The 27,214-nt window shown below is 44.3% G+C and overlaps 1 protein-coding gene across 1 annotated transcript in view; it reads left to right on the top strand.

Annotated features, from left to right (window-relative positions):
* Positions 1 to 27,214, top strand: part of TENT2 (terminal nucleotidyltransferase 2) — a 245,491-nt gene that overhangs the window by 214,415 nt on the left and 3,862 nt on the right. Inside the window, exons 12-13 of the mRNA XM_030191942.1 lie at positions 9,749 to 9,840; positions 14,791 to 14,870. Coding sequence (XP_030047802.1) covers positions 9,749 to 9,840; positions 14,791 to 14,870 — 172 coding nt within the window. The remainder of the gene's footprint in view (positions 1 to 9,748; positions 9,841 to 14,790; positions 14,871 to 27,214) is intronic.

Below are 27,214 nucleotides of genomic sequence, written 5' to 3'. Positions count from 1 at the left end.
TTTTTTTAATGGGTTCCAGTGGTCATCCTGGAAATTATAGACCGGTGAGCCTGATGGTGCAGGGCAAAATGGTAGACTATTATAAAAAAATAAAAAAAAAAAATTACAGAGCATATACATAAATATGGATTAATGAGAGAAAGCCAACATGGATTTAGACAAGGGAAATCTTGCTTCAACACTCTACTACATTTCTTTGAAGGGATGAATAAGCATGTTGATAAAGGTAAGCCGGTCAATATTGTATATGTGGATTTTCAAAAGGCTGGGCATCCATGAGTAAGTGCAAAGTGATGCATGTGGAAAACAGGAACCCAAACTATAGCTACATGATGTAAGGTTCCACATTAGGACTCGCCGCTCAGGAAAAGGATCTAGGTGTCATCGATGATACTTTGAAACCCTCTGCTCAGTGTGCTGTGACTTCTAAGAAAGCAAATAGAATGCTAGGAAGTATTAGAAAAGGAGTGGAATACAAAATTGAGAATTTTATAATGCTGGTTTCCCTTCCATGTCATCAAAGGTACCCAGTGACTTCAAACGCTGTGCCCGGTGCAGCCGGACCATCTCTGGAAAGGACACCCATTCTTTTTTTTCTTTTTTTTAATAATTCACTCTATTAAAGTTTACATATAACAGCATATTAAGAGGAACATTGCCATATCAAACTGTTAGTCTGTGGAACTAGAACAAGAACAAGCAAAAACAGCTACAACAAAATCCTCTCATCAAGGCATCAGTAGTTCCCTAAATATATGAAAACAAAATTAGTGGCATAATAGGACCCTCCCAAAGGAAAGGCGGGGGGATGAAGGATCTGTCTGCTAGAGGCATACAGGTGACAACCCAACCAAGGAAAACATCAGCAAAATCCAGTGCATGTTAAGTCAATGAGAGTCCCCGGGTAGTAGAATCTGAGCCAAGAAATGTAAGTAATGGTGCCCATCGCCTCTCCCACCTTTTCAGTTGACCCTGCAGTATCGCTCGAAACCCCTTCCCCTCTGATTCAATCCATTCGAGTACTGTGAAAGGGATATGGTTGCTTCTAGTGCATTGCTATAACCAGTCTGGCTGCCAAAAGTAAGAATGAGAAAAGATGTGTTCTATCTAGAACCAGAACTGTATCATCAATCTATACATGCAACATGGCCACTTCATAGCTACGAGTGTAGTTAGTGGAAGATACACGGTTACCAACTGCCCAAACTGCATCCCATATATGCTGAATCTTAGCACAGTCCCACCACATGTTCTTGAATGTGCCCAGCACTACGCACTGCCTCCAGCATAGAGAGGAAGCCCCAGGATTAAACTTTTGCAGTTTGTGTGGAGTGATGTATACTCTACACAGCAGCTTGTATTGTGTGTCTTGGTGTGAAACTGTAGTAGCCACCTTCCTGATGTCCAGGACAGTCTTTTCCCATTGTTCTGAGAAGAGTCAAGCCACCTTAGCCTCCCATTGCTGGTAGAATGAATCTGTAGGAGTAGTTCGTCCAATGAGTAGCGCTTGATAAAAGCAGGAGATAATGCCCTTCGAACCAGATGATTTCCACAGGGTAAATTCTATAGGATGTAGCTTCCGAGTGAAGGCAACCTGGTTCGAGTGTAGAAAATGAAGGGCAAAAGGGTTTGGGGGCACTGAGCAACAATCCATGATTTGAGTCCTTGTCAGTAAAGACTCATCTCGTATAAAGTGGATCACTCGTGTAAACCCATTGGTCTGTAGCCAATTGAACCGGGCAACACAGTTCTGGTTTGGAGAAAACATGGAGGAAATTCGAATATCTATCAAGGGAGACAATTCTGGTCGAATTCTGCAGTACTTAGTAATCCAGTTCCAAATCTGCATAGTGGACCCAGGAATAGGATAATCTGAGAGAAGCTGAAGCAGGCGGGATAAATCCATGAAAAGGACAGTGCCAATACATAGTGGCCCTACCGTTAATTGCTCCATAGCTATCCACTGCTGGTCTGGTAAAGCAGTCTGCCAAAAATAAACAGTACCCATCAAGACTGGGCGCCTTATCCACAGGGAGACCACGGATCAGCCCGTGAACTTCATTTTCCATGATAGCCTCATCCAAGATGGTTATTTGTTCATCAGAAAATGTCTCTGTAAGATTAGTGCATAAGTAGGAACTGTCTTTTTGTGTATGGTGTACAGCGCTGCATATGCCTTGTATTGCTATAGAAATTATAAGTAGTAGTAGTAATCGGATATTCTCCGAGGACAAGCAGGCTGCTTGTTCTCACGATTGGGTCGACGCCCAAGTGTCTCGGGAGGCTCAACGGGAAAAACGTTTTGCTGATCGGTCCGGTCCTTTGACATCGGCTTCGGTACTGAGGTCGGCGGCATCGACGTCGAGGGAAGCATCGACTTCGAGAGTACAGGTAATGGCTGCCGAAACGACCACATCACGCTAGGAGCAGCGAGGCATCAAGTGGGTCTCCACATCTCGAGGCCTACTGCTATGCAGGTCCCCGGGACCGCCCTTCATTGGACCTGGCCCCAAGGAGGCGTGAGGATTCCATGTCCTCCTGTTCGGTACCGAGGAGTCTCGATGATGGGCGTCAAGCGAAGGCTAAGTAGCACCGTCATCCATCCATGTGCATCTTCTTTTTTCTTTCCTTCCCTCCATCCATGTCCAGCACTTCTCCTCTCTCCTCCCCTCCATCCATGTCCAGTAATTCTCCTCTATCTCCTGCTCTCCTCTCCATCCATTTCCAGCATTTCTCCTCTCTCCCCTCCCCTCCCCTTCCATCCATGTCCAACATGTCTCCTCTGCCCTCCCCTCCATGTCCAGCGATTCTTCTCTCTCCCCTGCCCTCCCCTCCTATCCATGTCCAGCAATTCTCCTCTCTCCCCTGCCCTCCCATCCCATCCAATCCATGTCCAGAATGATTCTCCTGTCTACCCTGTCCTCCCCTCCCATCCATGTCCAGCGATTCTCCTCTCCTCTCTCCCCTTAGTTTTGTACGTGAGGCAATGGAAGGCTAAGCGACTTGTTAAAGGCGTACAAGGAGAGTCGATGAGATTTGAACCCTGGATTCTGGTTCATAGCCTGCTGTTCAAACCACTAGGCTGCTTTGTGGTTGTACATATGTTTGTACATAATTTATTGATATTTATTAATCATAATTATTGGGTCTGGTTTTTTTACATTTATGCCCTAGGAACAACATCTTTGAGCTTATTTTTGATCATTTTTATTTATTGCGTTTGTATCCCACATTTTCCCACCTATTTGCAGGCTCAATGTGGCTTACATAGTTTTGTTATGACATTATCATTTCAGAATATCAGATACAATTAGTAATGTGCAGGGATTAAGTAAGGGTAGAAAGAAGGAAGTGAATCTGGTAAGTGTAGAAGGTGGACTTTCATAACTGGGTGGGTTGGTGATGTGGATTATTGAGGCTATATGTTCTCTTTGTAGGCCTTGTTGAAGAAATATGTCTTCAGAGATTTGCGAAAGTTAGTTATTTCGTCGATTGTTTTCAAGTCTGTAGGTAATGCATTCCATAACTGCGTGCTCATGTAGGAAAAGGAAGTGGCATGCATCAGCTTGTATTTTAGACCTTTACAGCTGGGGAAGTGCAGATTGAGAAATTTGCGGGATGATCTTGTGGCGTTTCTGGGAGGTAAGTCCACGAGGTTTAGCATGTAGGTTGGGGCATCTGCGTGGATGATTTTGTGTACAATCGTGCAGATCTTGAACGCAATGCGTTCCTTGAGTGGGAGCCAGTGAAGTTTCTCTCTTAGGGGATTAGCACTTTCATATTTAGTTTTTCCAAATATGAGTCTGGAGGCAGTATTCTGGGCTATTTGGAGTTTTTTTTATAGTCTGTTCTTTGCAGCCCACGTACAGTGCGTTACAGTAGTCTAGATAGCTTATTACCATTGACTGTACCAGGGTGCGGAAGATGTATCTCGGGATGATAATATACTTACTTTTTTGGATTGACTCTTTTTAAGGCTCTTATATATTTTGTTTTTATTCAATATTATATTTTTAATTCAATATTTTCATTAATGTAAGTAAGTTGTTGGTAGGGATGGACCAATGAGAGTGTTTCCAGGAGTGCCCATGCCTGTTACAGGACTTGAAGCACCCTGGGAGCTCCTAGAAGGATGGTGACTCTGATGATTTACTTCAGCTGAAGGGGTTGATTTGAGCCCTGAGTCTGTTATACTTCCAGCTTATGAAAGTGCTTTGTTAATGAAGCCAGTGACTATAACTAGATTCTATTTGGGAAGCCTTATTGGGGGTGGAGGTCTCACTGATGAAAAGCATAGACAGTATCATGGGTCCTTCAGTTTTAGGTATCTTTGATGTCACTGGACTGTTAGAGGGCTCTCAAATGGAGATACAAGGAAGAGAGATTTTGTTAGTGAACTGTGAGTTTGAACATGATAAAAAAAACATGAACACTTAAGCTGTTTTGTAAGGTTAGGAATGTCAGTTTTTTATGTCAAATACTTGTTACAGGTATTTTTAGGGGGCACGCAAGATATTTCTAGAGAAGAGGCAGCAAATTATTTATTTGTGGCAAATTTTCTGCTCTGTTTTCCACATTTATGCAGTTAAATTTACTGTCATAGAAATTTTGCAGTTAATGGGGGTCATAAAAGATACATTTAGCATCCTGAAACTTGTCTGTTTAAATTGGTTTTCTGGTGCGTTCTTGTATGATGGATTAAACACTATGGCAGAGTTCTCACATATATGGTAGGGTACCATTCAGTCTGAGATTTTTCTTTATTATTTTTTTATCATTTTTGTTTTTAGAGTGGAGGAATAGCCTCATGGTTAGTGCAATGGGCTGAGATCCAGGGGAGCAAAGTTCAATTCCCATTGCAGCTCCTTGTGAACCTGGGCAAGTCACTTAACCCTCCTTTACCTTGAGTACAAAAAAACTTAGATCTTCTTTTCAAAACCACACTAGTGATTCCCGGCGCGGTAATGCTGACAAAGCCCATTCACTTTGAATGGAATCCGTTGGCATTTCCACGAGGGAATCACTAGCGGGGTTTGGTAAACGAGGCCCTTAGATTGTGAGCCAGTAGGATAGCGTGCTATAGAAATGATTAGTAGTAGTAGAGAGGACCTCTACATAATAATGTAAATTGCTTTGGTTGTACCATAGAAGGTGGTACATCAAATGCACAACCAATCTGCCTAATTTGTTGTTCCGTCCCCTACTCCCTCAGTGTTTGTGGCCTTACATACTGTTTGCTTTTTTATTTTGTTTGTTTTCTATTTCCTTTTGTCTATTTTTATAGCACTTTATTCTTCTTAATTTTAGAAATAAGAAAAAAGTTGAATAAATCTAAATATTAACTGGATTGCTGACTGCATACATTTCTTTAAAGTATAAAATGCCATGGCAGCATCCATCGTTCACCTATAATGAACATATAAGAACATATATAAATGAAACATGTTAAGCAACAATTTGTATATACTTGCATTTCCCACTGCTATTTGGGCACTACATCCTAAAAGAACACTGGCTTTGTTCAAGTAGTTTTAAAAATTATTCCCCAGATTCTATGTATTGTGCTAAGATTTCTGCACAGAAATCGAAGCATATTCCATAAATGCGCATAACCTAATTGGTTAACAAGTCAATCATCGCTGATAATTGCAAATTAACTAGCAATTACTGATGGTAATTGACATTAGAATTTATGCACAGAACTGTCTAAGCATATAACATGCTGCATATAAATCCTAAATCACATAGTTGAAAAGAGGGCATGGCCATGAGCATGGAATGGGTGGGTCATGGGTGTTCCTAAAACCTATGCACGTTGTTATAGAACACACTCAGTCTGCGCCTAATTTAGGCATCTGCATTACACCAGGTTTTACTAAATTAAGGTGTAATTTATAGCATGCACTTAGGCGAATTTCATTTCTGTGTTAAATTTTTGTGTGTGATATATAGAATGTAGTCCTATCTGTGTAATGGCTTTGACTTTCTGCCATATAACTTTTATACTGGATTGCTCACTAGGTATTAAGGGGTCTATTTACTAAACCATAGTATATGAAAAAGGTGTGGCCCACATCTGGGGAAAGATGGCTACAATTCTTATTCATGTTAATGCAGCATCTGTTATTGCACAAAGTAGTTTTCTATATATCTGGAGATGTAGTTTAAAAAAAAATCCACTAGAGCAGCCTGCCTTGCAGTTAATATGCAGTACTGTGCCAAATGTTAATGATAGCTGCCTATCCCACCCCCTTATGATATTTTAAAAATTGTTGTTAGATATTTAATGCACATTTACAGTATTTACAAAGTGTTAATGTGTGTTAATGTGTGCGAAGGAAGTAGAACGAGAGGACATGAAATGAGATTGAAGGGGGGCGGACTCAAGAAAAATGTCAGGAAGTATTTTTTCACGGAGAGAGTAATGGATGCTTGGAATGCCCTCCCGCGGGAGGTGGTGGAAATGAAAACGGTAACAGAATTCAAGCACGCGTGGGATAAACATAAAGGAATTTCCTGTTCAGAAGGAATGGATCCTAAGGAGCTTAGCCGAGATTGGGTGGCAGAGCCGGTGGCAGAAGGCGTGGATAGTGCTGGGCAGACTTATACGGTCTGTGCCAGAGCCGGTGGTTGGGAGGCAGGGATAGTGCTGGGCAGACTTATACGGTCTGTGCCAGAACCGGTGGTGGGAAGCGGGGCTGGTGGTTGGGAGGCAGGGATAGTGCTAGGCAGACTTACACGGTCTGTGCCCTGAAAAGGACATGTACAAATCAAGGTAAGGTATTCACAAAAAGTAGCACATATGAGTTTATCTTGTTGGGCAGACTGGATGGACCATGCAAGGTCTTTTTCTGCCGTCATCTACTATGTTAATGTGTGTTAATCACTTAACATGCATTAAGTCCCATGCTAAATGCTTAATACAGTTTAGTAAATGTGATTACTGCATTTATGAACCTGAGCAGTATATCTGTTCTTGTGAGTACATCTTTATTTACTGTTGTCTTGTATACTCTATACAGATATCAACTACCTCAAGGGAACAATTATGTAACTATCCCACCAATTACGTAACACAAAACCTTATAGGAATAGATGTTATTTTTAATTTTAAATTTTATCAAATTACTCTTTATTAATACAATTATTCCATCATTATTTAAAATCCACACTTCATATAGTCCATTTCAGTTGTATTCATGTTCTTCCAAAATTCATAACATATATTAATGCTGTTTCAGCTCATTGTCCATCAATTCTTTGTACAAACAATTCCTTTCTTGCAGCTCTACACAGTGCTGTGTTTCACCAACGGCGTCCTCAGGAGCTGTCTAAACATCGCATTACAGTGACGTAGCCAGAAGTCAATTTTTGGGTGGGCCAACAGGTTGGATGGGTGGGCACTAGACAGTGGTGTGCTGGTAAATGTTTAACAACAGGCTCTCTCCCCGGTCCACCTCTGCATTTACCACACAGGGCAGGCATATACAAAACACCACATTATCTGCACTATGATGCTGCAGGTAAATTGGTGTGGGCCCACTCACTAAGAAGCAAGCACACACAATGCCTCTGTTGTTGTTGCAGCAGCACCTCCCTTGCCTCCACATTTTATTCCTCCTCTGACCTAATCCCCCCTGACACCCCCTATCCAAGCCCCTATTGCCCACACCTTCTTAATACAGTTAACTGAAACTGCCAACACACACATCCAAGCCCCACCTACAGTTTCAAACGCCCCCCTCCCCCCCCCCCCCCCCCCCCCCCCCCCCCCAGCTTCCTGGTAGTCTTGTGGGAGGGGATGGAGCAGGAGCAGTCCTCGCCACCCCTTGTGTCCTTATATGAAAGGCTGAACCCTAGCTGTAGTACTATGAGACCACCACTGAGGATCAGCGGTGCCAGCTGTGGTGGGAGTAGAGAGGGACTGCTCCCGCCCTGTCCAGTAGACACCAGGGAAGGCCCTCAGGTAAGTCCCAGAGATGATGCAGGGCTTAGATGTGGATGCCAACCTAATTTGGTTGAGTGGATCTCTCAGGTCATTGCATAGAAAGGAGGTAGGTCTTTCAAGAAAGAGGAATGTGAGTCAGCACAATCAACTGACTTCTGTGCAGACTTTATTCTCCCTAGTTGCCTCACATTGGCAATGAAGTTCCTGAGTTCATCTCTATCTTTGTAGCTATAGACGGTCCCTCTAGATGCTAATGGACAGGGTCTGCATAGTAGAATGATTTGGCAGAGTGCAGGCAGAAATTTACCGCAGAAGGCATCAAATAAATTTTTGAGAACTTTGTTTCATGTCTATTCAGCAGAGTGGAGCAAAACTAAGGAGCTAAGGTGACCAATCTGTACAGGAAGCGCTATGCATGAACAGAACTTTACATTTAGTTTTGAGCTCTAGGAGAGCTGTTCTGTCCTTGCATTCTTGCATCATATGTCATCCCATTCATTTCTGCTTGTCAGTGGAAAATTTATTTATTTATTTATTTGTTGTATTTGTATCCCACGTTTTCCCACCTCTTTGCAGGCTCAATGTGGCTTACAATACATCATGAGTAACAGAAATACATGAGAAAGTATACATGTAGTGATAACTGCAGGATTTTGGGTAGTATGATAATAAAACATGATATTGTCTCAACAACTAACATATTAAGAAGTATCTAACAAATAAATAAGACTTGTATAAGAAAGTATACATTTAGTAGTAGTTACAGGGTCTTGGGTATCATGATAGTGAAAAACATGGTAGTGTTTCGGCAATTTGATATAGTAAAGGTAATTTTGGATGTGCGTATAGGAGTTTATATTTATTGATCATTGTTGTATGCCTTGTTAAAGAGATGAGTCTTCAGTAGAATTCGGAAGTCAGATAGTTCATAGATCGTTTTTAATTTGCGCGTCAGCGCATTCCAAAGTTGTGTGCTCAGGTAAGAAAAGGTTGACGCATGCGTTAGTTTGTATTTGAGACCTTTGCAATTTGGGAAGTGAAGATTGAGGAATGTGCGGGATGATTTTTTAGCATTCCTGGGTGGTAGGTCTATCAGGTCTGACATGTAAATGATTTACAAATTCATCTGTGGGCATTACTAGTAATTCTCCATGTTTCCTCTGATCATAAATTATTTCTTTCTCCTGCCCATCCCTCCTGGAACTCATCACTAAAGATTCTGGAACAGTCCTGGGCCCACTGGCATATTGGGAGGAGTAGCACATTTTCAGATACCACCAGCCAAATGGATGGTGGAGAGGATTGGATTGTAGGTGGGAATCAAGAGGGTGAATCTTCTGCTTGTAGGGGCTTTGTAGCTGCACTTTTGAGGTGGTGATATGTTCAGCCGCACTATTGGCAATTGTGACAGCTAGTTTGTGGAACTGATCTGCACCCTAGCTGTCACATCTCGCCACACTTTCGACCCACTCCCTACCCACATTAAGCAGCTAATGCGGGTTTTGTCCAATTCTGCTGGTTTTAATGTGTGGTGAGGTTAGCACAGGTCTGCGCCAACATTTAACACACAGTAAAACCTGCACTAGTTGCTTTAATACAGCTTAGTAAGAGCCCTTAAAATCATTGTTTTTTCAGTGGATTGATTTCCTCTCCTGCCATCTCGTGCCTGCTAAAAATGTTTTGCTTCAAAGTGAGGGCTTTTGGTCCCATGCTGGATTCCTTTTTGCTGGCCAGGAACTAGGAGTCTTTTTAAATGTTAGTATTTTGAGGAACTTACGAACAAATTTTTCTCTTCTTTAGTTGGGACAAAATGTTGATTTCTGTCCGTGAAGCCAAAGCTATTCCAAGACCAGATGGTATCGAGTGGCGACACAAATTCATTTGTGTAGAAGGTAAAGTGGAATGTTATGTTGTCATGTAGAGTAATTTTATAAGTGACTTGAATGTGTAGAACAACATTTTTCATTCTGAAGTAGGCACACATAAAATTGCCTGGAATCTTTTACAGAGCAGCACAAATAAAGCCTTTTTTTAATCATATTAGATGTGTGTTCTGCTCTTCTTTGGACTGCTTTCTGCACTGCAGAACATTTCGTTCCTCTTCTGGTGTTTCCTTATTTCTATTGGCACATTCAAGAAAGTGTTACTACTTCCATGGAATAGGTGTAACTGCAAATTTTCAGGAAGCTTATTTTATAAAGACACATATGTGCCTTTATAAAGTAGATATAACCTATGCACCTGTGTTATCAGGTTTGATGTTTTGTTACAGAATTACTCTTAAATATACATCAAAATTATTTTCTGCACCACTGTCTGTACCATTGTTCTGTCCTCACAACCCCTCCATATTTGTGGCCTTGCATATTGCTAAGTCAAATGATTATTGGCTAGTGAACTTTTAAAAAACTCTCACACAACCTTTATGCTGTAGTTCAATAAATTGCAAAATATAGAATAATCATGGTTTAGGTCTTTCATATTTTGATAATTTTGTTATACTTTGATCAGAAAATACAGTTTGAAGAGCAACAAAATGAGAAATACTAGAGTGACCATTTCAGCCTAAAATCCTGTGATGAATGGGCTGCTTTGTTTGTAATTTATTTATGATTTATTTATTTATGATATTTATGTCCCATATTATCCCAAATTAGCTCGGGTTCAGTGTGGTTTACAAGCAGTAAACAGCATTGTCTAACAATAAAAAGTTAACAGTAAGCACAGAGTATTAAATCACTGTAAAAGACACAGATTATTACTATCAGAGTAGCATTGGAGACAGATATCGTCAACAATTGAATCATATTTTGTCATTTGTTGTAAGCAGTACTCATCAAGAATGTTTTCAGCATTTTGCAGAAGAACATATAGTCTACTAGGAATCTAAAATGTTTAGGTAATGAATTCTATTTGTTAGTGCTTTGATGAAGAGATGGATCCAGAAATGTTAAAGGAAATTAGGGACGCAAACAAACTGAAATCACTCATCATTATTCTGTTGCCCAATTACCCCGATATTGACTGAGTAAATATAACATCAGGGCATGCTAGGGAGATAAAATTCCTTGACGAAATCAAGGACTGCTTTATGGAGCAGCTGGTTACAGGAGCTGACGAGAGAAGGAAAAATTCTAGACCTAGCCCTTAGTGGAGCGCATGATCTGCTGCGGGAGGTAATGGCGCTGGGGCCACTTGATAAGAGTGATCATAATATGATCGGATTTGATATTAGCTTTGAAGTAAGTATACATAGGAAATCAAATACGTTGGTGTTTAACTTTAAAAAAGGAGACAATGATAAAATGAGAAGGATGGTGAAAAAAACAACTTAGAGGAACGGCTGCGAGGGTCAAAAATTTACATCGGGCATGGATGCTGTTCAAAAATACCATCCTGGAAGCCCAGGCCAAATATATTCCGCCTATTAAAAAAGGAGGATGGAAGACCAAACGAAAGCCAACATGATTAAAAAGTGAGGTGAAGGAAGCTATTAGAGCTAAAAGAAAATCCTTCAAAAAATGGAAGAAGGAACCAACTGAAAATAAGAAACAGCATAAGGAATGTCAAGTCAAAAGCAATAAGGAAGGCTAAGAGGGACTTCGAAAAAAAGATTGTGTTGGAGGCAAAAACACATAGTAAAAGTTTTTTTTAGATATATTAAAAGCAGGAAGCCGGCAAAAGAATCGGTTGGACCGCTAGATGACTGAGGGATAAAAGGGGCGATCAGGGAAGACAAAGCCATAGTGGAGAGATTAAATGAATTTTTTGCTTCGGTCTTCACCGAGGAAGATTTGGGAGAGATACCAGTGCCAGAAATGGTATTCAAAACTGACGAGTCGGAGAAACTGAATGAATTCTCCATAAACCTGGAGATTGTAATGGGGCAGTTATACAAATTGAAGAGTAGCAAATCTCCTGGACCGGATGGTATTCATCCCAGAGTACTGATAGAACTGAAAAAAGAACTTGCGGAGCTACTGTTAGTAGTATGTAATTTATCCTTAAAATCGAGCGTGGTACCAGAAGATTGGAGGGTGGCCAATGTAATGCCGATTTTTAAAAAAGGTTTCAGAGATCGGGGAAATTATAGACCGGTGAGTCTGACGTTGGTGCTGGGCAAAATGGTAGAGACTATTATAAAGAAAAAAATTACACAGCATATTCAAAAGCATGGATTAATGAGACAAAGCCAACATGGATTTAGTGAAGGGAAATCTTGCCTTACCAATCTACTACATTTCTTTGAAGGGGTGAACAAACATGTGGATAAAGGTGAGCTGGTTGATATTGTGTATCTGGATTTTCAGAAGGCATTTGACAAAGTACCTCATGAAAGACTCCAGAAGAAATTGGAGAGTCATGGGATAGGAGGTAGAGTCCTATTGTGGATTAAAAACTTGTTAAAAGAAAACAGAGAGTAGGGTTAAATGGTCAGTATTCTCAATGGAGAAGAGTAGTTAGTGGGGTTCCCAGGGGTCTCCTGGGACCACTGCTTTTTAACATATTCATAATGACCTAGAGATGGGAGTAACTAGTGGGACAATTAAATTTGCTGATGACACAAACTTATTCAAAGTCGTTATATCACGGGAGGATTATGAAAAATTACAAGAGGACCTTACGAGACTGGGAGACTGGGTGTCTAAATGGCAGATCACGTTTAAAGTGAACAAGTGCATAGTGATGCATGTGGGAAAGAGGAACCTGAATTATAGCTATGTCATGCAAGGTTCCACGTTAGAAGTCACTGACCAAGGAAGGGATCTAGGTGTCGATGATACGTTGAAACCTTCTGCTTAGTGTGCTGCTGCGGCTAAGAAAGCAAATTGAATGTTAGGTATTATAAGGAAAGGCATGGAAATAAAAAATGAGGACGTTATAATGCCTTTGTATTGCTCCATGGTGCGACCGCACCTTGAATATTGTGTTCAATTCTGGTCAGTGCTTTTTTTTTGTAGAAAAAAAGGTGCCGGTACTCATTATGGGCGGGGGGTCACCAAATATGGCCCCACCCCCTATTATAGCCACACCCACATTAGCCCACACCCCTATACCAGCTATGGCGCATATAAACAGACATCATTGAAAATATTATACTAGTATAGGAGAAAAAATAATGTAATTTTTTTTCATTATAAACAATTTTGTAAGCTGTTACATCTCCAGCATACCCAGTGCAAAATAAGACAGCAGATGTAAATTTTCAAATTGGACGTATTCCAAACACTAAAATGATTTTTTTCTACCTTTGTTGTCTGGTGACTTTGTTTTTCTGTCCATATTGGTCCCAGTATCTGATTCTGCTGCTCTTTATCTGTTCTCTGAACTCCGTTTCCAGGGCTTCCTTTCCATTTATTTCTTTACTTTCCTCCTTTCTTCTTCATTTCTTACCCTACATCCATAAGTAAAAGCTGGGTCCTCCTCCGTGGAATTGATTGGAGGAGGTATAACATGGCTCCAGCTTTTGCCTATTTTCTCCATCCATGTGCAGTTTTTCTCCTCTCTTCCAGTGGCGTAGCCACAGGTGGGCTTGGGTGGACCGGGGCCCACCCACTTAGGGCTCAGGCCCATCCAACAGTAGCACATGGTAATGAAAATGCTGCTCTCCACAATACTGGCACCTTCGCATGCTCAGTTTTCAGCGCATGCCTGCTGCAGACTACCAAGGTGGAGACTGGAGAGAAGCATTTTCCCACCATCTGAGATATTTTTTTGGGGTGGGGGAGAGAACATTTGGTGCCCACCCACTTCTTGCCTAGGCCCACCCAAAATCTGCTGTCTGGCTACGCCCCTGCTCTCTTCCCTTTCCCTCACCTCCATCCATGTGCATCTTCTTTTTTTCTTTCCTCCTCTCCATCCATGTCCAGCACTTCTCCTCTCTCCTCACCTCCATCAATGTCCAGCATTTCTTCTCTCTGTTTCCTCCCCTGTATCTATATAAAGCAATAATTCTCTCTCCCCTCTCCTCCATCCAAGTCCAGCATTTCTCCTCTCTCCCCACCAACTCCTCCATCCATCCATGTCCAGCAATTCTCCTCTATCTCCTGCTCTCCTCGCCATCCATTTCCAGCATTTCTCCTCTCTCCTCTGCCCTCCCCTCCTATCCATGTGCATCTCCTTCCTGCCTTCCCTCTTCTCCATCCATGTCCAGCATGTCTCTTCTCTCCCCTGCCCTCCCCTCCCATGTCCAGCGATTCTCCTCTATCCCATGTTCTCCCCTGCCATCCATGTACAGCGATTCTCTCTCCCTTCCCCTGCCATCCATGTACAGCGATTCTCTCTCCCTTCCCCTGCAGGATTTCCCTTTACTAAATCCATGTTGACTTTGTCTCATTAATCCATTCTTTTGAATATGCTCTGTAATTTTGTTCTTTATAATAGTCTCTACCATTTTGCCCGGCACTGACGTCAGACTCACCGGTCTATAATTTCCTGGATCTCCTCTGGAACCTTTTTTCAAAATCGGTATTACATTGGCCACTCTCCAATCTTCTGGTACCATGCTCGATTTTAAGGATAAATTACATATTACTAACAGCTCCACAATTTTTTTTTTCCTAAGACATTACACTTCAGCATATCAGGTGAACAGTGACCACCACCTTACTCCAGTCCAATAGCTTTCAGCTACTACAAGGGTATGTTAATTATTTCACATAGCATCTTATCATATCTTCAAGAAACATGCAGCAATCTGACAAAAGCATGGGCCATAAAGGGCATTGCACTTAAACAGAACTTCATTTTGCAAAGATTGCATTTGTGAATAAAAAGTAAAGATATGTTTACAAATCACTCTGGGAAATGTTTGGTAATTTCATATATGTTTGACCTTGCAGAACCTTTTGACAGAACAAACACTGCCAGAGCTGTGCATGAAAAGTACAAGTTTGATAAAATACAAGAGGAATTTCTAAAGGTGAGAGAGAAATAATTATATTCCAGCTACTTAAATCTAAATTGTCTTTGGTCTTCAAAATTGTGTATGGTTATACAAACATAATCTGTATATTTATTGATTTGGATTTTATTCATGCATTTTTATTTGTAGCTCAAGATGAGTTATGTGTAGTAGGTATAGATAGAGAGATCTATACCAAAATATATATGCAGATACACACATAGGACCAGATTGAAGCTTTTGGCATTCATAAACAGAACCAGAGAGAGGGAATCCCCTGTGGATATTGGGGGGGGGGGGGGGGGAGAGATACAGTTTGTTACAGCAGCATAGCTTTCAAAACATCAGCTCATGGACTTAAAGCAAGAAGGAACGGGCTTTTCTTTGGCATTAATATTTGCCACCTTAGGCAGTTGTTCTATTAGGTTTCCGTGGCATTGTGTTTGTAAGTCTTGAGTGGTATGGAAATTTTAAACCTTTCTTTTTTGTAGATAATTTAGTTGACGTCCAGTATATTTATATCGTATTCTGATATATCCTTAATTCTTAATATTAGAGTTAAGGGTTTCCTCGGAGTGTGTATGTTTGAGAGAGTGTGTGAGAGAGTGACTGTGTGTGAGACAGAGAGAGAATGTGCGAGTGTGTGACAGAGAGAGAGTGAGTGTGGGTGCGAGAGTGTGTGCGAGATTGAGAGTGTGTGCGAGTGCATATGTGAGCCACAATGAGTGTCAGAGAGTGTGTTTCACACAGATACAGAGTGTGTGTGAGACAGATAGAGTGTGAGAGTGTGTGCGCGATACACAGACTCTCTGTGAGACCGAGAGAGTGTATGAGATCAAGAGAGTGTTTGAGAGTGACTGTGTGACACATAGAGAGTGAATGTGATACAGTGTGAGACATAGAGTGTGTGAGAGACAGTGTGTGAGAGAGAGAGAAAGACACTGACTGTGAGAGAGAGAGAGTGTGTGAGACAGAGATCCCTCCCTCCCTCTCTGGTCTCAGGATCCCCCCCTCTTCCCCCTCCCCCCTTCTGGTCTCTGGACCCCCTCCTCCCCCCCCCCCCTCAGGTCTCTGGACCCCCTTCCCCTTCCTGGTCTCAGGACCCCCCTCCATCCTTCTTTAATTTCCTTCTTTTTCCTTTATCTACCTATGGCTTTTCATCTTTTTCTCACCCTTGTTCTCCCCATGCCCCTTCCTCTTATTCTCCAGTTTTTCTCTACTCCCCTTTTCCATCCAGCAGCTCTCCTCTTTCTCTCCCCATCCTTCCAGTGTCTCCCCATCCTTCCAGTCTCCCCTCTTTCTTTCTGCATCCTTCCATCCAGTGTCTCCTCTTTCTCCCTACCCTTCCATCCAGCGTCTTCCCTCTTCCCCATCTTTCCACCCATCTACCCTCTCTCCTTATCCTTCCATCTAATGTCTCTCTCCCCCTCCTTCTATCCAGTGTCTATCTCTCTACCCTTTTCTGTTCAGTGTCCCTTCTCTCTCCACATCCTTCCAGTCTCTCCCCTTTCTTTCTGCATCCATTCATCCATCTTCCCCTTTCTCTCCCCATCCTTCCATCGTGTCTTTCTCGCCCCATCCTTCCATCTGTTTTCCCTCTTTCTCTCCCCATCCTTCCATCCGTCTACCCCCCTCTCCCGATTCTTCCATCCAGTGTCTCTCTCTCTCTATCCCCTTCTTTCCATCCAGGCCCGCCCACCCAACACAGACCTGCCAAGTCTCCTATGAAACGCACATCGCCAGCTCCCATTTCCGGTCACTGCTGCTTCTCCTGTTGAGCAGCAGCGGCCGCTACAAAAACAAAAAGAGCTAATTAAACCACCAAAAATGTTTTTAAAAAGCAAGCGCGGCACCGTAGGCAGGCATTGGCTGTCGGCTCTGCAGCCACTCCTCTCGCCTCTCACGTTGCTGTGTTCCTCCGGGGTTCTGCTCTAGGGGCAGTGACGTGAGAGGCGAGAGGAGCGGCTGCAGAGCCGACAGCCGATGGCTGCCTGCGGTGCCGCGCTTGCTTTTTAAAAACATGTTGGTGATAGAGGTGTTTTGGGGTAACTCCCTGGGGGGGGGGGGAGGGATGGTGAACTTGGAGGGGGTGGTGTTGGGCATGTGTGTCAGAGAAAGAGAGAATGTGTGTATGGGTGTTAAACTCTGTGTGTGACAAATACAGTGAGTGTTGTATTGTCTGGGGTGTCAGTGATTGAGTGTCATATGTGGACGTCATAATGGATACGGTGACGTCAGCCTATGCTACGGATCCTAGCAGACCAACTCTGAAGAAGTCACGAACACAGGCAGCAAGACCAATAGAACGTTCGAGGTGAGAATTATTATATTGGATAGTACAGAAAGCTGAAGATTTAACTGAATGAATATGATCTGTAAAATGAGGGTCCATACCATTTATTTCAAAATTAAAGCAGGGGCGTAGCCAGAGAACAGATTTTGGGTGGGCCTAGGCAAGAAGTGGGTGGGCACCAAGTGTCCCTCCCCCCCCCCCCCCCCCCCCCCCCAAAAAAAAAAAACTATATCTCAGCTGACGGGAAAAACTTCTTTCTACTTTGGCAGTCTGCAGCAGGCATGCAATGAAAACTGAGCATGTGCAGATGTCGGTATGGTGGAGAGTAGCGTTTTCATTACCATCGGGGGAAGACTTTAGCTGGCAGAGCTTGGGATCCCCACCAGCTACCGCTAAACGTGTGCTACTGTTGGGTGGGCCAGGCCCACCTGTGGCTACGCCACTGAATTAAAGTCTTAAAAATTAAAAGGTATTTGGAGTTTCCTCCTGGGTATTTTTTGGCCAAAGAAGTAAGAACACCAAGAAACAAACAACTCTATATATGTTTTTTAAGTCTCTTATGTTAGTTGTAAAGGGGAAACTTCAGTCACTTGCTAGTAATTGTTTTTGCCCAGAGAGCAAAACAGATCTTATGACCGGTCTTTTAATTAGCAAAGCCATACTAGCAAAAGCAGTAGGGAGTCGTATTTCAGTTCATGCTGGCAGAGATTAGGTGAAAGAGGATGTGAAACAATTACATTTCATGCATTTAAGATAGTATTCAGGCTTCAAGCAGTAGTAACTACATAAAGCATAGAAGTCTTGTCAGCTTTTGGTGTTGTATGTCTTCTGGCATAGACTTCCATTCTGGTTGCTTTTGTATAGATTGCTTTTAGCCTTTTTATATTCTTTATATTCCTTCTTAGGTAAGTTTCTGTAGATCAGTTCTCCAGGATGTCCACAATTAGTGCAGATAGTCGTGTCATCTGCAGAAGGATAAACTTTCACTTCTAATCCTCTGACGATATTGTTCCAAAAGATATCGAACAGGATTGATCCCACACTACTCATCTTCCCTCTGATTGAATTCCATTTGCTGCTCTCCTCCGCCGTCAATCAATTTCTAATCCAGTTCACCACATTGGGACCCACCCCCAGGCTGTTCAGTTTATTCATTAAACTCCAGAGGTGACCAGTATCAAAAACTTTACTAAAAACCAAACGGATCACACTCAACACATACCCTCAATATGTTTTAGTCAGATTGGTTTGGCATAACATGCTTTTGGTAAAACTATATTACTGTGGATCTTGCAACATACTAGATTGTAAATAGTTTGACATCCTTTTCTTGAGTAGTATCGCTGCTACTTTTCTAATCAGCCATATATGATAGATATCCAGTGAGGTGACAATTATTTCTTTGCTGCACTTATTGCCACCTGGAATATTCAATAGGCTGGTGAAAAAAAGCATTTCAGTTATCAAACATGGGAAAAATAAGTCCCATTTTTATTGATACATATGACCATTGTTTATAAACAGTTTAATAGCACGTGCCGTGCAGAAAGTGAAAGCAATTAAATATACAGTTTTATATCTGTAGAATGCACCTATGCTGAAGCCAGTAATTGTCATATGTCTTGGCTTTTAAACACCTTCAAATGCTGATATGTTCTTAAAATTGGTGCTCTTTTATGAAGAGAATATTTTTCTTTTGTGGAGCTTGTTAAGCAAGTAAGCCTCCTGTTCATGTTGGCCAGGTGGATGGTAGTACACTCCTATCACTATCCTTTCCCCCTTTACACATGGAATTTCAATTCATAGGGATTCCAAGATGTGTTTCGTGTCCTCCAGAATTTTTAGTCTGTTTGATTTTAAGCTCTTCTTAACATATAATGCCGCTACTCCACCAATTTGATCCACTGCTTTTTAACATATTTATAGATGATCTGGAGATGCGAATAACTAGTGAGGTAATTAAATTTGCTGATGATAACAAAGTTGTTAAATTGTAAGAAGATTGTGAAAAATTGTAAGAAAACTGGGCATCCAAATGATGATGTTTAATGTGAGCAAGTGCAAAGTGATATATGTCTGAAAGAGGAACGCAAACCATAGCTACGTGACGCAAGGTTCCACTTAATAGGAGTTACGGCCCGGAAAAGGATATGGGTGTCATAGTTGATGCTACGTTGAAACCCTCTGCTCAATGTGCAGCGGAGGCTTAGAAAGCCAATAGAATGTTAGGGATTATTAGGAAAGTAATGGAAAACAAAAATGAGAATGTTATAATGCATTTTATAACTCCATGGTGCAACCGCTCCTTGAATACTGTGTGTAATTCTGGTCACCGCATCTCAAAAAAGATATGAATTAGAAAAGGTACAGAGAAGGGCGACGAAAATGATAAAGGGAATGGGACGACTTAAATGAGGAAAGACTACAGTGGTTAGGGCTCCAGCTTGGAGAAGAGATGGCTGAGGGGAGATATGATAGAGGTCTATAAAATACTGAGTGGAGTGGAATGGGTATATGTGAATCACTTGTTTTCTCTTTCCAAAAATACTAAACTAGGGGGCACGCAGTGAAGCTACTAAGTAGTAAATGTAAAACAAATCGGAGAAAATATTTCTTCACTCAGTGAGTAATTAAACCTGGAATTCGTTGCCAGAGAATATTGCAAAAGCAGTTAGCTTAGTAGGATTTAAAAAAGGTTTGGATAATTTCCTAAAAGAAAAGTCAGTACGCCATTATTAGGACAGACTTGGGAAAATCCACTGCTTATTTGTAGGATCAGCAGTATAAAATCTGTTCTACTGTTTTGGGATCTTGCCAGATACTTGTGACCTGGATTGGCCTCTGTTGAAAATAGAATACTGGGTTTGATGGACCTTCAGTCTGTCCCAGTATGGCAACACTTACGATTAGGAGACTCCCGTGATGTCCAAGGTTGCATAATGTACTTTTCTGCAACCAGGTATAATTTCCTAAATACCAGTTTGGCTCCCCTGGGACAGCCTTGATGCCCTTGGTTTACCTAATAACATTTGGTCTACTAAGCCAGGTCCACTCAAGCCCAAGGTAATAGAGAAGTAGCGTACCATCCCATCCCAATACTGACGAATCACTGGGCACTGCCAAAGAGTATGAATAAAGGTATTATCCATCCAAGTACATTTAGAGCAGAGAGGCGTCAATATGCAATTTGTCTGATAAAGTTGTGTTTCGCCACAATAGGCTCAAAGAAGAAATCCAATAATAGATCTCTTGCATCCAAGCACACCTAGTAGGAGCAGTTATCCCCCTAACAAGTTCCAGTCAGAGAGGTCCATCCCTATGTGTCTTGCTCAGTTCTCCTGTATAACCTGTAGATTTTTAGGTGACTTTAATTTGTTTAAACCCTTGTGGGCCCCTGAGATACAAATCTCTCACTCCGAAATGGTGTTAAAGGCTCTAACTTACTTGCCCATTTGTAATTGAATTGGTTTTCATCTAAAAAGGCTATATAATGTTTAACCTGGCAGTAAGCAAACCTATTACCCCATCCTACCCATATTTTCTACTGGAGCTCATCATATGAGACAATACGTTCCTCCTCACTCAAAGAATCTGTAGAATTGAAAATCACTACTCTCAAAAAAAAAACTTGTACAATGTTATTCTGTATCTCAAGAAGTATCATAAAATACCATAACAACCAAAAAAGGTGGAGAAAAAATGACACATCTACTAGTAAGGAAAAAACCTTTATAAATATAGGAGGCTCTCCATAATCATTAGTCATAAAAAAAACTCCACTTTCTTATCTGTCTTTAACAAAATGACCAAAAACTTTTTAGAGATACAGAATTAAACTTTAGAAAGCGTAAAATTCTCCGAGGACAAGGAGGCTGCTTGTTCTCACTGATGGGTAACGTCCACAGCAGCCCCCTCCAACCGGAAACTTCACTAGCAAAGGCCTTTGCTAGTCCTCGTGCGCCCATGCGCACCGCGAATGCGCGGCCGTCTTTCCGCCCGAACCGCCTCATGTTTGTCAGTCTTCTTTTGTCCACGCTCGGGACGGTCGTGTTTTGCCACCGTTTCGCGCCCCTCAAGTTGACCCTCGTGCGTCTTCGCGATTTCGCTAAAAAAAAAAAAAAAAGACCTTGGTCTTTGTCCCTTCCCGTGTGTCCAGTTTGTTTCCCCGGCGTACGTTTCCTTTCGCTTTCGGGGTAGGCCTTTTTTGTGGCCTCGGTACGGGTTTTTCTCTCTCCCTTATTTTTGGTGCCCTTCGTCACCATCGCGAATTTTGATTTCGCCGGCGTGATTTTTCCGCCCATGTCATCGAAGTCTCCCAGCGGCTTCAAGAAGTGCACCCAGTGCGCCCGGGTAATCTCGCTCACTGATAGGCACGCGTCATGTCTTCAGTGTCTGGGGGCTGGGCACCGCCCGCAGGCCTGCAGTCTTTGTGCTCTTTTACAGAAGAGGACTCAGGTAGCGAGATTGGCCCAGTGGAACGTGTTCTCGGGCTTTTCGTCAACAACAGCACCGGAGGCATCGAGCGCATCGACGTCAACAGCATCAAAGTCTTCAACCACGGCATCGGCTGCATCGACGGCATCGAGGTTTCGACCCTCTGCATCGTCGGTACCGAGACATCGGAAGACTGCGTCGGCGTCGGTGGTACCGGGACCTCTGCTGTTGCTGATGTCGTTGGATGGTGGTGCTTCGACTGGAGTGTAGGTGAGGGCTGTCCATTCCCCTGCTGGTGGCGGTGAGCCTTCGGGTGGGTCTCCTCCTACCCTGAGGGCTCCTGCGATACAGCCCCCCCGAGACCGACCTTCTTCGGCCTCGGCCCCGAGGAAGAGACGGTTGGATTCTACGTCCTCCTCGTCGGTACCGGGAAGCTCCGGTGACATGCTTCGTTTGAAGAAGTCAAAGAACCATCGACACCGGTCTCCTTCCCGCATCGGTACCGAGAGCTCTGGGTCGCCGAGGGAGTCGGCACCCAGGCATCGGCACCGGGAGGACCGCTCACCCTCTGTTCAGGAGGTGTCGATGCGCTCCACCTTGGACAGCCCGGAACCGCCTCCACGCCCAGAACAGACTCTGACCTCGACGCCTGCATCGGCTTCCATGTCTTTCTCCACAGCCGCTCTGCACGAGAGCCTCCGGGCTGTTCTCCCGGAGATCCTGGGAGAGCTGTTGCGCCCTTCCCCTCCGGTACCGGGGGTTCTTGCGCCACCGGTACCGTCGAGTGAGGCGCCGGCTGGCCCCTTGCCCGGGGTGAGGTCTCCGACATCGGTACTCGGCCGCCTCCCAGGGAGCTTCGCCGGTGCTGGCAAGGGAGTCTACCTCTCAACGCTCCCACCGTGGCCATGTTTCCATGGAGTCGAGTCGGGCACGGCTTCAGACACAGGTTCATGAACTTGTGTCTGATACCGATGGTGAGGCCTCGTGGGAGGAGGAGGAGGACATCAGATATTTCTCTGACGAGGAGTCTGATGGCCTTCCTTCTGATCCCACTCCCTCCCCTGAAAGGCAGCTTTCTCCTCCCTGTAGAGTCTGTCTTTTGCGGCATTTGTCCGGGAGATGCCTACGGCCATCCCCTTCCCGGTGGTCGTGGAGGATGAGCCCAGGGCTGAAATGTTTGAGCTCTTGGACTATCCTTCTCCACCTAAGGAAGCGTCCACAGTACCCATGCATCATGTCCTAAAAAAGACATTGCTGGCGAACTGGACCAAGCCTCTAACTAATCCCCACATTCCCAAGAAGATCGAGTCCCAGTACCGGATCCATGGGGACCCAGAGCTGATGCGCACTCAGTTGCCTCACGACTCTGGTGTGGTGGATCTGGCCCTAAAGAAGGCTAAAAGTTCTAGGGAGCATGCTTCGGCGCCCCCGGGCAAGGACTCTAGAGCAGAGCATAGCCGACATCAACGTATCCGTGCCGGGTGATCTGCCGGTCGGGGGGAGGTTGAAAGTTTTTCACCAAAGGTGGCCTCTTGTAACCTCCGACCGTTGGGTTCTTCAAATAGTCCGGCAAGGATACACCCTCAATTTGGCCTCGAAGCCTCCAAATTGCCCACCGGGAGCTCAGTCCTACAGCTTCCAGCACAAGCAAGTACTTGCAGAGGAACTCTCCGCCCTTCTCAGCGCCAATGCGGTCGAGCCCGTGCTATCTGGGCAAGAAGGGCTGGGATTCTATTCCAGGTACTTCCTTGTGGAAAAGAAAACAGGGGGGATGCGTCCCATCCTAGACCTAAGGGCCCTGAACAAATATCTGGTCAAGGAAAAGTTCAGGATGCTTTCCCTGGGCACCCTTCTTCCCATGATTCAGGAAAATGATTGGCTATGCTCTCTGGACTTGAAGGACGCCTATACGCACATCCCGATACTGCCAGCTCACAGACAGTATCTGCGATTTCAGCTGGGCACACGTCACTTCCAGTACTGTGTGCTTCCCTTTGGGCTCGCCTCTGCGCCCAGAGTGTTCACGAAGTGCTTGGCTGTAATAGCAGCAGCGCTTCGCAGGCTGGGAGTACACGTGTTCCCCTATCTCGACGATTGGCTGGTGAAGAACACATCCGAGGCAAGAGCTCTACAGTCCATGCAGATGACTATTCGCCTCCTGGAGCTACTGGGGTTTGTGATAAATTACCCAAAGTCCCATCTTCTCCCAGTACAGAGACTCGAATTCATAGGAGCTCTGCTGGATTCTCGGACGGCTCGTGCCTATCTCCCAGAGGCGAGAGCCAACAACTTGTTGTCCCTCGTCTCACGGGTGCGAGCGTCCCAGCAGATCACAGCTCGGCAGATGTTGAGATTGTTGGGTCACATGGCCTCCACAGTTCATGTGACTCCCATGGCCCGCCTTCACATGAGATCTGCTCAATGGACCCTAGCTTCCCAGTGGTTTCAGGCTGCTGGGGATCTAGAAGACGTGATCCACCTGTCCACGAGTTTTCTCAAATCCCTGTATTGGTGGACGATTTGGTCCAATTTGACTCTGGGACGTCCTTTCCAAATTCCTCAGCCACAAAAAGTGCTGACTACGGATGCGTCTCTCCTGGGGTGGGGAGCTCATGTCGATGGGCTTTACACCCAGGGAAGCTGGTCCCTCCAGGAACGCGATCTGCAGATCAATCTTCTGGAGTTACGAGCGGTCTGGAACGCTCTGAAGGCTTTCAGAGATCGGCTGTCCCACCAAATTATCCAAATTCAGACAGACAACCAGGTTGCCATGTATTACATCAACAAGCAGGGGGGCACCGGATCTCGCCCCCTGTGTCAGGAAGCTGTCAGCATGTGGCTGTGGGCTCGCCGTCACGGCATGGTGCTCCAAGCCACATATCTGGCAGGCGTAAACAACAGTCTGGCCGACAGGTTGAGCAGGATTATGCGACCTCACGAGTGGTCGCTCAATTCCCGAGTAGTGCGCCAGATCTTCCAGGTGTGGGGCACCCCCTTGGTAGATCTCTTTGCATCTCGAGCCAACCACAAAGTCACAGTTCTGTTCCAGGCTTCAGGCCCACGGCAGACTGGCATCGGATGCCTTCCTCCTGGACTGGGGGGAAGGTCTGCTGTATGCTTATCCTCCCATACCTCTGGTGGAGAGGACTTTGTTGAAACTCAAGCAAGACCAAGGCACCATGATCCTGATTGCTCCTTTTTGGCCGCGTCAGATCTGGTTCCCTCTTCTTCTGGAGTTGTCCTCCGAAGAACCGTGGAGATTGGAGTGTTTTCCGACCCTCATCACACAGGACAAAGGGGCGCTTCTGCATCCCAACTTCCAGTCTCTGGCTCTCACGGCCTGGATGTTGAGAGCGTAGACTTTGCCTCTTTGGGTCTGTCAGAGGGTGTCTCCCGCATCTTGCTTGCTTCCAGGAAAGATTCCACTAAGAGGAGTTACTTCTTTCTATGGAGGAGGTTTGCCGTCTGGTGTGACAGCAAGGCCCTAGATCCTCGCTCTTGTCCTACACAGACCCTGCTTGAATACCTTCTGCACTTGTCTGAGTCTGGTCTCAAGACCAACTCTGTAAGGGTTCACCTTAGCGCAATCAGTGCATACCATTACCGTGTGGAAGGTAAGCCGATCTCAGGACAGCCTTCATGAGAGGTTTGCTTTTGTCAAAGCCCCCCGTCAAACCTCCTACAGTGTCATGGGATCTCAATGTCGTTCTCACCCAGCTGATGAAACCTCCTTTTGAGCCACTGAACTCCTGCCATCTGAAGTACTTGACCTGGAAGGTCATTTTCTTGGTGGCAGTTACTTCAGCTCGTAGAGTCAGTGAGCTTCAGGCCCTGGTAGCCCAGGCCCCTTACACCAAATTTCATCATAACAGAGTAGTCCTCCGCACTCACCCTAAGTTCTTGCCAAAGGTTGTGTCGGAGTTCCATCTGAACCAGTCAATTGTCTTGCCAACATTTTCCCCGTCCTCATTCCTGCCCTGCTGAACGTCAGCTGCACACATTGGACTGCAAAAGAGCATTGGCCTTCTATCTGGAGCGGACACAGCCCAACAGACAGTCCGCCCAATTGTTTGTTTCTTTTGATCCCAACAGGAGGGGAGTGGCTGTGGGGAAACGCACCATATCCAATTGGCTAGCAGATTGCATTTCCTTCACTTACGCCCAGGCTGGGCTGGCTCTTGAGGGTCATGTCACGGCTCATAATGTTAGAGCCATGGCAGCGTCGGTAGCCCCCTTGAAGTCAGCCACTATTGAAGAGATTTGCAAAGCTGCGACGTGGTCATCTGTCCACACATTCACATCTCATTACTGCCTGCAGCAGGATACCCGACGCGACAGTCGGTTCGGGCAGTCAGTGCTTCAGAATCTGTTCGGGGTTTAGAATCCAACTCCACCCCCCTAGGCCCATGTTTATTCTGTTCCAGGCTACACTCTCAGTTGGATAAGTTGTTAGGTCAATCTCAGTTATGTTCTCGCCGTTGCGAGGCCCAATTGACCATGTTTGTTGTTTTGAGTGAGCCTGGGGGCTAGGGATACCCCATCAGTAAGAACAAGCAGCCTGCTTGTCCTCGGAGAAAGCGAATGCTACATACCTGTAGAAGGTATTCTCCGAGGACAGCAGGCTGATTTTTCTCACAAACCCGCCCGCCTCCCCTTTGGAGTTGTGTCTTCCCTTGTCTTTGTCTTGCTACATATGGGACTGACGAACACAAGCCGGTTCGGGCGGATGCGCGTTGCGCATGGGCGCGCGAGGACTAGCAAAGGCCTTTGCTAGTGAAGTTTCCGATTGGAGGGGCTGCCGTGGACGTCACCCATCAGTGAGAACAATCAGCCTGCTGTCCTCGGAGAATACCTTCTACAGGTATGTAGCATTCACTCTTTGTATCGCTCCATGGTGTGACTGTACCTCGAATACTGCGTGCAATTCTGGTCACTGCATCTCAAAAAAGATATAGCGGAATTAGAAAAAGTATAGAGAAGGGCGACAAAAGTGATAAAGCGGTTGGAATAACTTCCCTGTGTGGAAAGGTTAGGGTCTTCAGCTTGGAGAAGAGATGGCTGAGAGGAGAAATGGTAGCATAGAGTGGAATGGAACAGGTAGCAATGAATTGCTTGTTTACCCTTTCCAATAATACTAGGACTAGGGGGCACGCAGTAAAGCTACTAAGTAGTAAATTGGAAACAAACCAGAGAAAATATATTCACTCAATGTGTAATTAAACTGGAATTTGTTGCCAGAGAATGTGGTAAAAGCAGTTAGTGTAGCAGGGTTTTAAAAAAAGTTTTTCTAATTTCCTAAAAGAAAAGTCCATAAGGCATTATTAAGATGGACTTGGGAAAATCCACTGCTTATTTCTAGGATGAGCCGCATAAAATCTGTTTTGCTGTACTGGGATCTTGCCAGGTACTTGTGACCTGGATTGGCCACTGTTGGGAACAGGATACTGGACTTGATGGGCCTTCAGTCTGTCCCAGTGTAGCAATGCTTATGTTCTTATGTAAGTTCCTGGAGGAAATGTTCATAGTCTGCTATTGAGATAGACATGGGGAAGCCACTGCTTGCCCTGGGATTGGTTGCATGGAATGTTTCTACTATTTGAGTTTCTGCCAGGTACTTGTGACCTGGATTGGCACT

Source organism: Microcaecilia unicolor, chromosome 2, assembly GCF_901765095.1.
Source record: "Microcaecilia unicolor chromosome 2, aMicUni1.1, whole genome shotgun sequence".
NCBI classification, from domain to species: domain Eukaryota; kingdom Metazoa; phylum Chordata; class Amphibia; order Gymnophiona; family Siphonopidae; genus Microcaecilia; species Microcaecilia unicolor.
The sequence above is the reverse complement of the archived record's forward strand: the minus strand, read 5'-3'. Positions and strand labels throughout refer to the sequence as shown.